Source organism: Oryctolagus cuniculus, chromosome 14 (genome assembly GCF_051225735.1).
Source record: "Oryctolagus cuniculus isolate XC-2025 breed Fujian yellow rabbit chromosome 14, ASM5122573v1, whole genome shotgun sequence".
Taxonomy (NCBI): domain Eukaryota; kingdom Metazoa; phylum Chordata; class Mammalia; order Lagomorpha; family Leporidae; genus Oryctolagus; species Oryctolagus cuniculus.
Window position 1 is genome coordinate 38765112 of NC_142880.1, and position 15985 is coordinate 38781096.

Consider the following 15985-nt stretch of genomic DNA (forward strand, 5'->3'; position numbering starts at 1 on the left):
CGGGGGTGAGGGGCTGCATCTCAAATTCGTGAAACTGAGACCCAGGGTCAGGACTGCTGACACAGTGTGAGCATACATCAGCATGCCCCTTTAAGGAAATAATCTGACAGCTTGTATTGACAGACTCAAGTTCGTACCCAGGGCCAGCCCCGTGGTATAGCGGGTAAAGCCGTGGCCCAGCCTGCTGCATGAATCCTGGCTGCTTCACTTCTGATCCAGTTCCCTGTCAATGCACCTGGCAAAGCAGCAGAAGATGGCCCATGTGTTTGGGATCATGCCACCCTCTTGGGAGACCCGGAAGAAGCTCATGGCTCTTGGCTTCAGCCTGGCCATGGCAGCCATGTGAGGAGTGAACCAGCAGATGGAAGACCTCTGTCTCTCCCTCTCTCTGTGATTCTGACTTCCAAATAAATTAAATAATTAAAAAAAAAAATAAAGTTCGTACCTTCTGAGCTCAAAAAGGAAATACAGAACACGTTTTATGCAAGGCATTGCTCATCACAGCACTATTTATACTGGTAAAGAATTAAAAGTTTCTTAGATATCTGACAACGGAGACACAGTCAACAAATATATCTAATGTACAGTGGAATATTGCATTGCCATTAAAATGATTCTTGGGACCAGCGCTGTGGCATAGCGGGTAAAGCCACCAACTGCAACACTCGCATCCCATATGGGCATCAGTTCATGTTCTGGCTTCTTTACTTCCGATCCACCTCCCTGCTAATGACCTGGGAAAGGAGCAGAAGATGACCCATGTGTTTGTTTGGGCCCCTGCCATCCATCCTCTTGGGATATCCTGAAGAGGCCCCTGGCTCCTGGCTTTGGCCTGGCCCAGCCCCGGCTGTTGTGGCCATCAGGGGAGTGAACCAGCAGATGGAATGTAATCTTCTAATATTCTGTATACAAGTCTCTCATATTTCTTTCTATAAGCATGCAACATAAATGCTGGTCCATATGCAGAACTTAATTTCAGAAAAGAAGCCTACTGATTTGATGTCAGCTTGCTGTATGGCAAGTGAAACTTTTGCTGGGTTTCCCCAGAACAGGCTATGAGTCCATGCAAGCTCTCTACATGGCAAACTCCAGTATCGGTTGGGAAAGGAATGACAGGAGTGATCCAAGTGAAAGATACTGAACTAACACACTGGCCACAGAGACAGAAAGGAGGGCTACGGATGACAGACAGCATGGGAGCAGGAACAAGTGGATGCTGTATCCCATCCAGGAAGGAGAGGCAAAGGGGATCAGGGGGAAAGTCCTTAAAATACTGGTGCTGGGTGACTAGTCTGAGAGAAAACGCAGGGAAAGGGATTCGTTTGTGTATGTTGGACCTGAAGACCGGGGGCTGGAAATTTCTTAGTTCATGGATGACCTCTTTTTTCTATCCTTTGCACCTGGATAGCATGAACCATCCGTAAGGGATCCTCTAAGTGTTTATTCAGTGACTAGATCTCACAGTTTGTACCTGGGCAAGAGATCTGGACGCCATCCATGGAGAGGGGATGGCTAAAATACTGAAGTGCCTAGGGGCAGGGACCGAGTGAGAGGAGAGGAAGGCTGGTGCAGGGATCCTAAGGAGACGCCTCACCTGTAGATGACATTTTTAGCCAGCTCCACGTCGTCCCGGGACACACACAGATGAAGCAAAGTTTTCAACTCTTCTCTCAGGATGAGCTTGTTCTGGGTCAGTTTGTCTTCCAAGTTTCTAAAATAGGTTTCTGGAAGGAAGCACAGATGGTGGCCATCAGGCAGGCTGCCTCGGACTGTCACAAGCCTGACCTTGGTGGGAGAGGGAGGGCTGCCCCGGCTCACTACATGGGGCACCAAGAGGCACTCACGGACACACAGCCTCCCTCTCTGGCTGACACCCTCCAGAGCAGTGAGTGTCACAGATGGCCCAGGAAGCCACGCTGTGTCTCAGGGGGTCCTGGCCCCACTCACACTTTCTAAAACACAATCTCTGGGGGGTAGGGACACAAGAACAGATGTATTTGCCTTTCTGGGTGATCCCTGGGGTACACTGACGTTTGAGAATGGCTGTTCCAAAAGACTTGGCCCAAGTAACTGAATCTAAGGTGACCAGACACTCAACAGACCCCAACACACAGGCAGACGTGTATTACAGGCTTTATCCCCTATGGCTGCCCCACGCAAATTTTTTTTTTTTTTTTTCCCCACGCGTTTTCTCTCAGTTCCCTGCCTCCCACGTTGGAGACCCAGATGGAGCCTGGGCTCTTGGCTTAGGCCTGGCCCAGCCTTGGTTGTTATGGACATGTGGGGAACGAACCAGCAGATGGAAGATCTTTTCTCTCTCACTCTGCCTTTCAGGTAGATGAAAACAAACATTTATTTAGAAACCACATACATAAGAACTAGAAGCTGAGGCACATGCTGCTCTTGACTGATAAGAAAAAGAGGACTACAAAGTTTGAGATACTGCAAAGGACCTGTCCATGCTTATTTGCAGAACCACATACAGGATAAAGGTTTTAGAGATGAAAGGACCCAGGCTGCCATTTCAGTTCTGTCCCATGCTTGCCCTGGGGAGACTCTTGTCTCTGAGTCTTGATTCCTGGTGTACAAAGGGAGGACTATGAGTGCTACCTCACAGGTTATCTGAGGATGAGGCAGGCAAAGCATTGAGCACAAGGCCTCCCACAGAGCAAGTGCCAGGAAACAGGGACGCTGTTTTCTGTCATTCCTGTGTCACCTATTACATCTTAGAGCACGTGGCCTGCCAAATATTCCTAAACAATTTCCAATCTAAAAGATCTCAAAGGGATGACTTTACATCATGTGCCCCTTAATCCTTAATGAACCCTCTGAGCCCAACGTTTCCCAAGACGTCATGTTTAAAACCAATCAACAAACTTTTGAGTGTGTACTATATATTCATACGCATGAGTTTCCTTCTTCCTGTCTTTCACACAAAAGGACACAAAGAAGGATAAATTATGATTCCTGCCCTCAAAAAGCTCACCTACTTGGAAGACAGCATGTATTTATACAGAAGCATCCGGAAACAATGACAGAGGCGACACATGAATGACTATACACCTAGCAGGACGGAAAAGTCCTATCACAACGCCTACTATTACCCCAGGTGGCTGGACACATCAGGTTTGGTGAGAGGTGGAGTGGAACCAGTGAGGAAAACAAGGGCTGAATGGGGTTGCAGAGTCAAGGGGGCACCCCAGGCATGGAATCTGCAGGAGAAACAGAACAGAGCTGGGAGTCAAAGGGCCTAAGGAAAGACTAAGAAACCACACTAGTCTCCAGAAAGGAGAGGTTCCCTAGAGAAGGGCAAGGCTAGCCAAGGGCTGAGGATATCCGTGACACTGTCAGTGTGGCTCTTAAAGTGACAAAATGTAGACAGTAATTATAATCTTCTGACAACAGAGTAGGTTGGCACTGATTAATTGCCTTTCAGACCACATGCACACTCTTAACAGCTTTATGAAGATTTTATAACAACTGGGAATAATGAAGCGAAGACATGGAGCCCTGACTGCAAACCTCATCAGAGCTCCAAAACAACCAGGGGTGCGTGTTTGGCACAGTGGTTAAGATGCCACCTGGGACATTGTATCCCACATTCAAGTGCCCGAGTTTGAGTTCTGGTTCCACTTCTAATTCCAGCTTCCAGCTTCTGTGTACCTTGGGAGGCAATGGTGCTGACTCAAGTACTTTGGCTCCTTGCTAGCCACATGGGAGACTTGTGTTGCATTTTAGGATCCCGGCTTTGGCTTGCCTGGATCATCCAGGGCTGTTGTGGGCATGAACCAGCAGATGGAAGACATCTCTCTACCTTTCAAATCAAATGAAAATAAATAAATTGAAAACAAACCAGCCACGAATATCCTCTGGGACTTAAAAAAGAAAAGACAGACAAGACTGAAGTGAAGTGTGGATCAGGTCTGCTAAGCTGGAGATAAACACTCTCCTGTTCTTCTGAGGCATATCTCCTTGTGCTGCAGGTGGGGTTACAGAGGGGCGGGATCAGTGAAGCACGGAGGGAAGCCCCCTACTCTGGAGGACGGGAATGTATGAGAATGGGGGTGAAAAGTGCCAAACATCTGGCAATCACCTGGTAGTGAGGGAAGGACTGGGTCTACGGCTAAAAAAGGCAACAGGGACAAATGAGGTATGAAGAGAGGGCAGTCCTGGAGGTCTTCAGGGAGATGCCTGAAGTACTGAGAAGAACTGGGTATAGGAGGAAGGGAACACGTAGAGTGAGAGTTCTCAGGTCTGAAAGGGAATAGAACCAGTGGTGTCCTTGTAATCTTTTTACAAGAAAAATTTCTGAACATACTCCAAAGAGAAGAGTAAAGCGATTCCTCATGTACCCATCACCCAAACTCAACAATGACCAACATTTTGCTTCCTCTACAGTTGAAATCTATGATACTATGGATTTTTCTAGCACAGAGTAAAAAATTATCAAAATGCATTACACTGCACTGTTTTGCTTCATTCATTCCATTTTACTTTGTAGAGACATGCGTATCTTTACTGGAGATGCAACATGCCAAGGCATCACCATGGGCAACTGTGAAAGCCAGTCATCTGGAGTTCCTAGCATCGTGCACTTGAATCATCTGGGGGCCAGTCTATCTGCACTTCCATCAGTCTCTCAAGGATCCTGACACTCTGGCACAGATTCACAGAGGACCGCTGGGTTGCAGCCCCAGTTTGCAATTTCTCTGGCATCCTGGGAGAAAGGATAAGAGGAGAGCTACAGACTTTGTAGCAGCAGAGTGGGAGACCAGAAAACTAAGAATAGACGCTCTCAATTGTTTTCTGCGAGCCATAAAGTCTTCGGAATTGAGACTGAACAGGAAGGAGAGGAAACCTGAATGACAGATCAATGAAAGAATCAACAAAACAGACTGTGTTACCTTTGGTACCAGGAAGACTGCACGCAATAGCCACCTTCTTATGCTGGAACTCTTTTAATTTCACAATATTATCTGTAAGTAGGTATCTTCTAGCTAAAAACCAGAAAAAGGTAAAATTACTTTGACTTAGGTTTTGTACAGAGCAAATAACATGAGTAGAGCTTGATGGCTTTTAATCAGCTAACCTTATATTTATCTATTACAAATGTTAGGAACAAAAATGACGGTAATTCTGGTGGGGACAAAAACACTTCCAAACTACAAGAGAAGGCAAATCCTCGGCACAAGGAGTTGTGTGTGTGAAGGGAAGGCGTAAATAATCAGCTGTGTATAAGGATGGGCTGACAGCTGGCATCTACAGGACAAACAGGCACCTGCCATCCAGTTAAGGGGTAAGAAAGACATTAAGAACTCACACAGAAACAAAGTGAATACTCATCATTTAAATGCAAAAGGAATATCCACTGGGCAAGGGTGGGGAACACCCAGCCCATGGGCTGTACACAGCCTTCAAAGTCATTTGGTGGCACCCACAGGTGGGGCTGGCGCCAGTAAAACCACAGCAGGCTAATTTCTAAGTGTGTATGGCCCAGGACTGACGCCATAAACAGCTGTAAACATCCAAGTGGCCCTGGGCGGGAGGAGGTTCCCAGCCCTGGGGGAGAAGCTTCCTACAGTGTCAAGGAAAAAGCTCCCGTGTGACCACTGGAACTCGTGGGTCTGTCGTGTGGAATGAAGGGATGGTGGCCTTTCAATGCTGGACTCCACATAGCAGCCAGAAGTCACCCATCACCGCTTAGGTTTGTAAAACACATCCTTTCTTCAGGATCCTTAGCTGTGCACGAGGTAAAATGGATGAAGTTTGGTCGCAGAATCACCCACTTAGAGTACGTCCACTCCAACAATATCACGACCAAAACTGCTATTTATTGATGGAAAAAAGCAGTCCAATGAAGTGGTTATCAGCAGGTCTTTGCTGTGGACTGGCCTCAAATCCTGTCTACACCAGTTCCCTCTGGCCCCGGGCGAATGACTTAATCTCGCCCTTTTCTGCGGGTGGAGAAAGAATGGTCGGTCTCTCACGCGGGGTTGTCTGGAGGGAAGGAATTACTGCACGAAATGCGTTCAAAATCACTCCTGACGCTAGCAGTTTCAAACTTAAACCTTCTCGTAAACACACTAAGGGAACATTTTCAAAACCAGGAAAACTTGCTCAGGGTCGTTTAGATTCACAGCAGCACCCTGCGACACAGCACACCCAGGTGGGAAGGCGGCGAGGTCGCCCTCCCAGCCGAACCCAAGGCCGAGCCCTGCGGACGCCCGCGACCCTCGGGGGCCAGCGCCGCGCAGCACCCACGCGCAGCAGGCGGGCAAGGACGCCCTCCGGCCCCGGAGCGGTCCCGCTGGGGCCAACACTCCTCCTCTTCCATCCCTCCCCGCCTTCCACCGCCTGGGACCGTGGATACCTCCGAGAGGGCAGTGGCAGCAGACGGGGCCCGAGCCTTCCGCCCCGGTATACACCGAAAGCCGCAATGCCCGCAGTAGAAGTCTTTCCAAGGGCCGACGAGCGACGGCCATCCTGTCCCGGGCCGTACCAACTGCGGAAACCGGGGAGGGGGAGGGGAGACAGAGCGCAGGCCCTGGCGCCTAGAGCGTCGACGGAGTTCGTCCAATGGGAGGGCCGGCTGTGACCCCGCCCCTTCTTCCTCGGCCCGCAGCCCCCGGGACGGCGTTCTTAGTACGCTCCAAGATGGCGGCCCCCATAGTGCGGCGCGGGATGTTTCTGGCGAGGAAAGTGCTGCAGCCTCTGCTCTCCCAGTCAGGTTGGTGACGGCTGCCTTGGTGGGGTTGCTTCCCCAGGCCCCTGACTGCTCGTTTCCTTGAGTGAAGGGGGCGATGGTCTTTCAGGAGGAGAGGAGATTCTTGTAGTGTCTGGTTGCTAGAGAAGCCGTGTGGGCTGTTTGGTAGCACAAAAAGGGAAGGTAGAGATCAGTGGTCTCTCTCGCTTCATAGAATAATAGTATTTACAGCCCAAAGGCGTGGAGAGCAGAGGAAGGCTATGGCGTGAGGCATTTCGCGTACGACCTACCAGATTTATGTGTTAGGTGGTCGTCCTTTTCCTGGCCACGAAAAACCCGATTACTCCTCGCCAGGGGCTGTGACAGTTTGCCCCCCTGGGAGGCTTCCTTGGCGGGGTGTCGAGACCAGCCCTGCCCCACCACCTCATCCGTGGCCAAATCCCTGTCCTCACTTCACAGGAGAATTTTCCAGTATTCACCTCACTTTCAGCTGTTGACCTTGATTACAGCTCTTGATTGACCTTTCTTGGCTTCGGTTTTCCAGGTGTGAATAGTAACTTAATAGCTACCTGTAAATGTTTTGATATTTGAGTTGAACACAGTCTACTGAGACCTGCGTGGGGGCCCTGATGATGGAAACCTTGGGGAAAGTTTCGAAGTACTTACAGAAGCCAAGTTTGCCCTGGTTTCAGTCACATAATGCTGATAGGTGTGTCCGATTATATGATTGAAATGCATTAATCACACCCAATATTTCCAGGATTTTGAGTTAGACCTTGTGGTTCTAAAGTGTATTTCCACAACCACACTGCTTCCCTCTGAATCAGAAAAAAAGGTTGAGATGATTGATTACAGGCCACATTAACTATAAAATGGGTAAGGATGTAGAAAGAGCCAATCAGTTTTCAACACATTTTGAAATTCTGGCCCTTGGAGGTCTTTATGGATTCAGCGGAAGAAACATGTCTCTTTGAAGATGGTTACTATAGAGAATCTTGTTGCTTCAAAGTAACAGCTGACTACCTGCAGGGTAAACAGGTTCAAGAGAAGTTTGTGTGAATTCAGAGTGGGGTGAAAGTGGCTCAGAGCACTAAACCTGCGCTACTGAGATCTATCTATGCCCTTGGTAATTCAAGTGTGTCTTGAGGATTGGCAGAATCTTTCCCTCACCCCAGAGCTACAGAACTGGAATCTGCATTTTAGCAAGAGTCATACACGTTTTAAAGTTTGAGAATCTGATCTGAGTGTCAACACGTTGCTGTTGTCCACCTCACTTAATGTTCTCTCTTTACAGAAATTCTTTGGTTCTAATATATCCAGACTTTCAGTTAAGGGACAGGGATGGAAAGAACTTTGATGCCATTTGTAAAGTGTTTCCAAAAGATGGACATACTGCTTTAAAAGGCTTAACGAACATGGAATGTTTTCTTGGTGGACTTTCATGGCGTAAAATAACACAGGGGTCCTACTGACTAAAGTGAAGGGGTCAGAAGGGATGTGTCTCTAGGGGAGACTCCTGCTTCCTTGCTTTTTCCATATTCTAGAGGCATGCGCATTTCTTGGGTCATTGCCCCCCCTCTCCATCTTCATGGTGAGTAGTGGCCAGTCAGGTGCTCAGACCACTGGGCTCTTCACACATCAGTCTGAACAGAAGATTCTTGTGTGTCCTTCTGTTTTTCAGGGCTCTTGTGATTCTACGGGGCTTGCCCGGATAATCCAAGACATTCTCCTGCTTTAAGATCAGCTGATTAGCAAAACTCTGCCATGTAACCAAAGCATTCACTGGCTCTGGGGAATGGGACATAGATGTCTTTTGGAGGCCATTAGTCTGCCTACCATACTTGGTAACTCATTCCTGTTTGTCGTTGGTTTCTATTAGGAAAATACTCTGTTTGCCAACTTTAAATTCTTCATCATTATGCCTGTTTCCTTTCATCATATCTTTTAAAAGATGGAGACTGATAACTTTTTCTTTTCTTTTAAAATACAGAAAAAAGTGCACATGCACACGTGTGTGTGTGTGTGTATAAATTGCTGGGCTTACTTGTAAATTTTCTTGTCTTAATTTCTTTTCAGTGCATGTGGTTCTTTTGAACAACTGCAAGCAGGTCTTGTCTTTCCCGTTACCTCCCCACTTTTTATTTTATTTTGCTTAAAGGCAGAGAGACAGATAAAGAGAGATCTTCTATCCACTGGTTCACTTCCCAAATGCCCACAACAGCCAGGGCTGGGTCAGACCAAAGCCAGGAGCCTGGAACCCAATGCAGGTCTTCTACATGGTACCAGGGACCCAAGTACTTGAGTCATGACCAGCTGCCTCCCAGGGTGCACCTTAACAGAAAGCTGACTGGAAGCTGAGTAGCTGGGACTTGAACCAGGCACTCCAAATTGGGTGACCTGAGTGGGGACTTAACCACCATGCCTAACACTCACCCCTCTCCCCCCACCTCCTTGCTTTTTCTTTCATTTCAATACTCTTGAGCAATGGTCTCAATATTGTCTTCTCTATATAATAGAATATAGAAGAGTGCTTTTTTTTTTTTTAAGATTTATTTATTTATTTGAATGGTAGAGTGACAGAAAGGAGGAGAAATAAAGGTCTTCCAACCACTGGTTCACTCCCCAAATGGCCCCAACAGCCAGAGCTGGGCCAATCTGAAGCCAGAAGCCAGGAGCTTCTTCCAGGTCTCCCAAACGGGTGCAGGGGTCCAAGCACATGGGCCATCTGCTGCTGCTTTCCCAGGCTATGGCTGAGCTGGATCAGAAGAGGAGCAACCAGGGTACGAACTGGCACCCATATGGGAAGCTGGTGCTGAAGGTGGAGGCTTAGCCCACTACGCCACAGTGCTGGCCCTTGGAAGAGTGATTTCTTAGATGGAAATGAAGCATACGCTAGATTGAAGATGAAGAGAATAAGTAAGAGATAATAATGATAATACAGAATAAGCCCGTTCCTTGATCCTGGAGTATTTCACTTAACTGCCCCTCTAGCTCATGCACATTTAGAGAAGACCTGCCATTGTTCCCCAAAGATCTTCCTGATTTTTAAAAGTTGGAATTCAGTTTGCATAGAAATACTACTATAAGTTAGGATGGGTTATCCTTTTTGTTGTTGTTGTTAAAGATTTATTTATTTATTTATTTGAAATTACACAGAGAGAAGGAGAGGCAGAGAGAGAAAGAGGTCTTCCATCTGCTGGTTCACTCCCCATTTGGCCACAATGGCCGGAGCTGCGCTGATCCGAAGCCAGGAGCTTCTTCCTGGTCTCCCACACAGGTGCAGGGACCAAAGGACTTGGGCCATCTTCTACTGCTTTCCCAGGCCATAGCAGAGAGCTGGATTGGAAGTGGCGCAGCCAGGTCTCAAATCAGCGCCCATATGGGATGCTGGCACTGCTGACTGCAGTTTTACCTGTTACACCACAGTGCCAGCCCCAAAATAGCGCATTACTATGCAAGAGTAAGGAGATGGTCACTCATCAGGCAAGCTGATGGGGCCCATCACAGGGCCTAGGATTTTTCTTTTTTTTTTTTTTTTTTTAGAGAGAGATGCATATATTTATTTATTTGGAAGGCATAGTAACAGAGAGAGAGAAAGAGAGAAGCAGAGAGGATACAGGAGAAAGAGGGGGGAGAAAGAGAGACCTACCCTGTGGTTCACCCCCCAAATGCCCACAACAGCCAGAGCTGGGCCAGGCCTAAGCCAGGAGCCTGGAACCGAATCTAGGTCTCCTACATGGGTGAGAGGAACCCAAACACTTGGGCCATTGCCCACAGCCTCCCAGCTGTTCGTAAGCAGGAAGCTGCTGAATCAAGGCGGAGCCAGGGCTCCATCCAAGGCCCTCCAAGGGGAAATGCAGGAGTCCCTGGCCACAGCTTAGCCCGCGGTGCCACAACACCTGCCCCCTATTCTTCTCATTCACAAACTCCCAGTGCTCCAGGAAGGAGGAGGTACGCTGCAGACGGTCATCACAGATGATGGCTGCTGGGGCCCCTGTGTCCCCACACGGCGGCCGCCAGCACACGCCTCCCTCGGGGTCCATCATTCCTGTGCAATGCAGCCCTGGCCGAGGGCCTTGGCGAGACCGGGAGACCATGAGAGCAACCGTACTCCGTGGGAGGCTCCTGTAAAATGAAACATGGCCCCAAGAATGTGGGCAGTGTCTTCACACCGAGGTTCCGAAAGCATTGCATGCTTTTATCAGGCCCTGGACACACACTCGATGTGGGCGTTTGCATTTTTAAGATTTATTTATTTTTATCTATTTGAAAGACAGAGACAGAAACAGAGAAAGTGAGATCTTCCGTCTGCTGGCTCACTCCCCAAATGGCCATAAGGGCCAGGCTGGGGCCAGACTAAAGCCGGAACTTCTGGGTCTCCTATGTGGGTGCAGGGGCCCAAGGACTTGGGCCATCTTCTACTGCTTTCCCAGGCCACAGCAGAGAGCTGGATCAGAAGTGGAGCAGCCAGGACTCGAACTGGCTCCCATATGAGATGCTGGTACTGCAGGCCGCTGGTGGCCCCAGGATGGGTTGTCTGAATTGGTGCTTTTGGTTCTGTTCAAAGACTGTTGGTACATACAGTGATATCATGTAGTTAACTCCACTTATAACTGCAGGATCTGAAATTTTTTAATAGACGGTAAAACTAAAACTTAGAACTCCTTACTCCTGAGTTGTTGTGCAGCTATATGCCTAACAACGCCTTCAGCTCTGTATTCATCCATCTTGGTAGATGCAGAAATGTAACTATGGCATTGTTTCTATAAAAATGCAATTTTTAATTTCCAAACATCTAATACTTGTAGATTTTTGAAAAATTAAAATTCACATGAAATATGGGCAATTTTTTAAATGTCCTAATTTCCCTCTGAGACAGTTGTAAGAAAACAATGTCATATTGTTAAGTTTTAGAAATGAATTTTAGACATGTATTCTTGTAAAGGTCTATTTTGTGGAAGGACTAGATTATGTATAAATTATGTATAAATCCATATAGATGCATTTATATTTGTTTATTTGTTTTAATTGGAAGATGGATAAAGAATACAGAGCAGTCCAACTTAAAAAAAAAAAAAAGATTTATTTATTTGAAAACCAGAGTTTCAGAGAGAGGGAGAGACAGAGATATCTTCCATCAGCTGGTTCACTTCCCAGATGGCTACAAGAGCTGGACCTGGCCTGACCAGAGCCAAGAGCCAAGAGCTTCCAGGTCTCCCATGTGAGTGCAGGGGCCCAAGCACTTGGTCCATCCTCCACTACTTTCCCAGGTAGATTAGCAGGGAGCTGGACTGGAAGTAGAGCAACCAAGACTCAAACTGGCACCCATATGGGATGCCAGCACTGCAGATAGCAGTTCTACCTTCAGTGCCACAACGCTGCCCACCCTCTTTTCTCATTGTTTTAAAGGGCTATTGAGATATAATTCACATCCTATACAATTCATCCCTTTAAAAGATACAATTCTGGGCCGGCGCCGTGGCTCACTAGGTTAATCCTCCGCCTGAGGCGCTGGCACCCCGGGTTCTAGTCTCGGTTGGGGCACCAGTTCTGTCCCGGTTGCTCCTCTTCCAGGCCAGCTCTCTGCTGTGGCCCGGGAAGGCAGTGGAGGATGGCCCAAGTGCTTGAGCCCTGCACCTGCATGGGAGACCAGGAGGAAGCACCTGGCTCCTGGCTTCGGATCAACACAGAGCAGCGCACCGCACCGGCCACAGCGGACCTTTCTCTCTCTCTCACTATCCACTCTGCCTGTCCAAAAAAAAAAAAAAAGATACAGTTCTGTGGGTTTTGTATATATACAGAGTGTGCAGCCAACACAATTTTAGACCCTTTTCATCACTCCATGAAGACACCCCACACCCACTAGTACCCATCTTTTTTATTTATTTATTTATTTACTTATTTTGACAGGCAGAGTGGATAGTGAGAGAGAGAGACAGAGAGAAAGGTCTTCCTTTTGCCGTTGGTTCACCCTCCAATGGCTGCCACGGCTGGCGCGCTGCGGCCGGTGCACCACGCTGATCCGAAGGCAGGAGCCAGGTGCTTCTCCTGGTCTCCCATGGGGTGCAGGGCCCTAGCACTTGGGCCATCCTCCACTGCACTCCTGGGCCACAGCAGAGAGCTGGCCTGGAAGAAGGGCAACCGGGACAGAATCCGGCACCCCGACCGGGACTAGAACCCGGTGTACCGGCGCCACTAGGTGGAGGATTAGCCTAGTGAGCCGCGGCGCCAGCCCACTAGTACCCATCTTCATTCCCATTCCCAGTCCTAGGCAACCAGTAATCTATGTTCTGTCTCTAGATTCGCCTGTTCTGAGTGTTTCATATAGTGAAATTTTAATATTTGGTCTTTTGTGTGGCCTTGTTTTCACTTAGCATGACACTTTTGAGGTTTATCCATGTGGTGGCATATATTGGTTCCTTTTTTAAAATTGCTCCGTATTCCATTGTAAGGGTATACCACGTTTCATTTATCCATTCATCAACTGGCAGGTGTTTGGGTTGTTTCTGCTACTGGCCCATTATGAATAACACCACTGTGAGCATTTTTATACAAATTTTGTGTGGGTGCAAGTTTCCATTTCATACTTAGATGTGGAATTGCTGGATCACACAGTAAATGTCAGTATTCTGAGGAGTTGCCAAACATTTTCCTCTGCAGCCTCACCAATAGTTGTCATTATCTGCTTTTGGCTTATAAGCATCATTGTGGATAGGAAGTAGTGTGTCCAGGTGATTTTGTTTTTAATTTCCCAGTTGGCAAATGGTGATAAACGTCTTTCCATGTGCTTATTGATGTGTGTGTGGCTCTGTATATAGCTTGAGCCCCCCAAATCTGCAAGTCTGCTTCACAGATTCAACCAACCACAAATGAAAAACATTCAAATAAGAGAAGTTGTGTTTGCGCTGTATGTGGAGCTCTTTTTTTCCCTTGTCATTCCCTAAGCCATACATAAAACAACACTGTATAGTTCATAGCATTTGCATTGTATGAGGTATGGTGAGTAATCCGGAGAGGATTTAAAGTCTGCGGGAGGTATATGCCCGTTATATGCAAATATTATGTCATTGTGCATAAGGGACCTTGAGCATCTGTATCCACAGGGATCCTGGAAGCCATCCCCCTGGAACACCAAGGGACAGCTGTGTGTATGTGTGTGTGTGTGTGTTGTGTTTCTGTTTGAGAAATGGCTGTTTGAATCCTTTACCCACCTTTCAGTGGGGTTGTCTTTCCTATCTTTGAGTTGTAGGAACTATTTGTATTTTCTGGGTACAAGTCCCTTGCCAGATAAACAATACAAGTATTTTTCCTATTGTGTAGGTGATTCTTTCACTTTACTGAGTGTCCTTTGAAGCACAGAAGCTTTTAGTTTTTTTTTTGTTGTTTGTTTATGTGAAAGGCATAGAGAGAGAGCTATCTCCGGTTCACTCCTCAAATGGCTTCAACAGCCAGGGCTGGCCAGGCTGAACCGAGCAGCCAGGAACTCCATTTGGGTCTCCCCCATTGATGGCCCAAACACTTGCAGCATCTTCCGCTGCTTTCCCAGGTGCATTAACAGGGAGCTGGACCAGAAGTGGAGCAGCTGGGACTTAAAGTGGCGCTCCATTGGCTGTGGGATGCCAGCGTTGCAGGCAGCTGCCTACCCTACTGCACCACATTGCTGTCCCCAGACATTTTTAGTTTTGATGAAATTGCCTTTCTTTTTCATTCATTCATTCCGTGAGCTCATGTTTACCAGGCACTGGCACAGGCCAGGCATTGTGCCTGATGCGGGAAAACAGCTGTGCTGTCTTGTTACCTCCGCTTTGGCTTACAGAGTTTCTTGAATTTCCCACCTGGGTCGCTCTGTAAGATACTGCTCTTTGCTGTATGTGAAAGTAGACTAAATAGGCTGATCCCAGTCAGATGGAAATGATTAGGACAAATGATGTGAGGTATTCAGTTAGTGAGCAGGTGTTTTGGCTTCTAAATGACCTTATTAGGGCTCACCTGAGCAGTATGTTAGTGGTAACAAATGGCTTCTAGCCCTAAGGTGACAGGAACAAAATTATCAGCGTTTTTACCCATAAAGTTATTGTGAAGGTTTCAGTTTTTTGCATTTCTACTTGTCAGAGGTTGAATGCCTTTTGTTGTGAACTTAATTGTGAACCAGGCACTGTAGGGGACTGTATTAGAACTTTTAAAATATATGTATATAAAATCTGGTAGTTGAAACTGTTACAGATAATGTTTAATGAAACAGAGATGAAGTGCACCTGTTGTGAAACCAGGCCTGTTGAGATCCTTGTCTTCTTCCTCAGGTAAGAGGTGCCTGCTCTCTGCGGCGTACGTGGACAGCCGCAAGTGGGAAGCAAGAGAGAGAGAAGACTGCCACCTCGGTAGGTACCTGTTGGGCTGCTCCCGTCACTGTCAGGCACTCCTCATGCTCATGCATCGCCGTGTACTCATCTGATGGGTGTCTGAGTGATGCGTTCACGATGATTCAATTCGGATGAGCACATTTTAAGTATTAGAACGAATTACGCTTTTACCTAGGACAGAATCATTTTTGCCACCTTGTATGTTTCTACCATTGTGTTTTTGCCTCGACTGTTAGTCTCCTTAATTTAGATAAACAGTGCTTTTGTTTCTTGTGCCTTGTCCATTTCTACCATACAGTTTTATGCAGCCTGTCTCTGTTGTACAGATTTTTATGTTTTATACTTTCTTCCCTTTTTATTGTCAGTCTGTTCCTTCTCATAACTACTCTGTGGATGTCAGGACTCATTTTGACACTTCTGCATCACCAGGTTTGAAGGCAAAGTTAGACTCTCCTGTAGCCAGACAGGGAAGATATTGGATTAACATCTTCCCAGGCAGTGGGCTTGTAGTTATACTTCCTGTCTCCTATATCCTATATCCTGTGTCATATTACGCAGGGCAAAGCCTCTTATTATAAAAAATACCAAGGCCTAAAAGAAATCACTGTCCCCATGAGCATTTTTTTTTTTTTTTTTTTGACAGGCAGAGTGGACAGCGAGAGAGACAGAGAGAAAGGTCTTTCTTTTGCCGTTGGTTCACCCTCCAATGGCCGCTGCAGCTGGCGCGCTGCGGCCGGCGCACTGCGCTGATCCGAAGGCAGGAGCCAGGTGCTTCTTCTGGTCTCCCATGGTGTGCAGGGCCCAAGCACTTGGGCCATCCTCCACTGCCTTCCCGGGCCACAGCAGAGAGCTGGCCTGGAAGAGGGGCAACCGGGAAAGAATCCGGCGCCCCGACCGGGACTAGAACCCGGTGTGCCGGCGC

The 15985-nt window shown here is 47.5% G+C and overlaps 2 protein-coding genes across 14 annotated transcripts in view; one reads left to right on the forward strand and one right to left on the reverse strand.

Moving 5' to 3' along the window:
* The window catches only part of PTCD2 (pentatricopeptide repeat domain 2), a 38680-nt gene extending 32164 nt beyond the window's left edge, over nt 1-6516 (reverse strand). For 4 of the 6 annotated variants that reach the window (XM_070056566.2, XM_051833258.3, XM_051833257.3 and 1 more), the window contains exons 1-3: nt 6371-6504; nt 4905-4997; nt 1595-1724 (exon numbers count right to left, since the gene is read on the reverse strand). In XM_070056566.2, coding sequence (XP_069912667.1) covers nt 1595-1724; nt 4905-4997; nt 6371-6482 — 335 coding nt within the window. In that variant the 5' untranslated portion in view covers nt 6483-6504. Of the gene's footprint in view, nt 1-1594; nt 1725-4904; nt 4998-6370 lie in introns of all 6 variants that reach the window. The other 2 variants (XM_070056567.2, XM_089312580.1) reach the window with 2 other exon arrangements.
* A 60-nt stretch (nt 6517-6576) lies between these two features.
* MRPS27 (mitochondrial ribosomal protein S27) overlaps nt 6577-15985 on the forward strand; it is a 102069-nt gene continuing 92660 nt past the window's right edge. For 4 of the 8 annotated variants that reach the window (XM_051833253.3, XM_089312576.1, XM_002721108.6 and 1 more), the window contains exons 1-2: nt 6577-6727; nt 15004-15081. In XM_051833253.3, coding sequence (XP_051689213.3) covers nt 6577-6727; nt 15004-15081 — 229 coding nt within the window. Of the gene's footprint in view, nt 6728-8384; nt 8548-15003; nt 15082-15985 lie in introns of all 8 variants that reach the window. The other 4 variants (XM_089312572.1, XM_089312574.1, XM_089312571.1 and 1 more) reach the window with 2 other exon arrangements.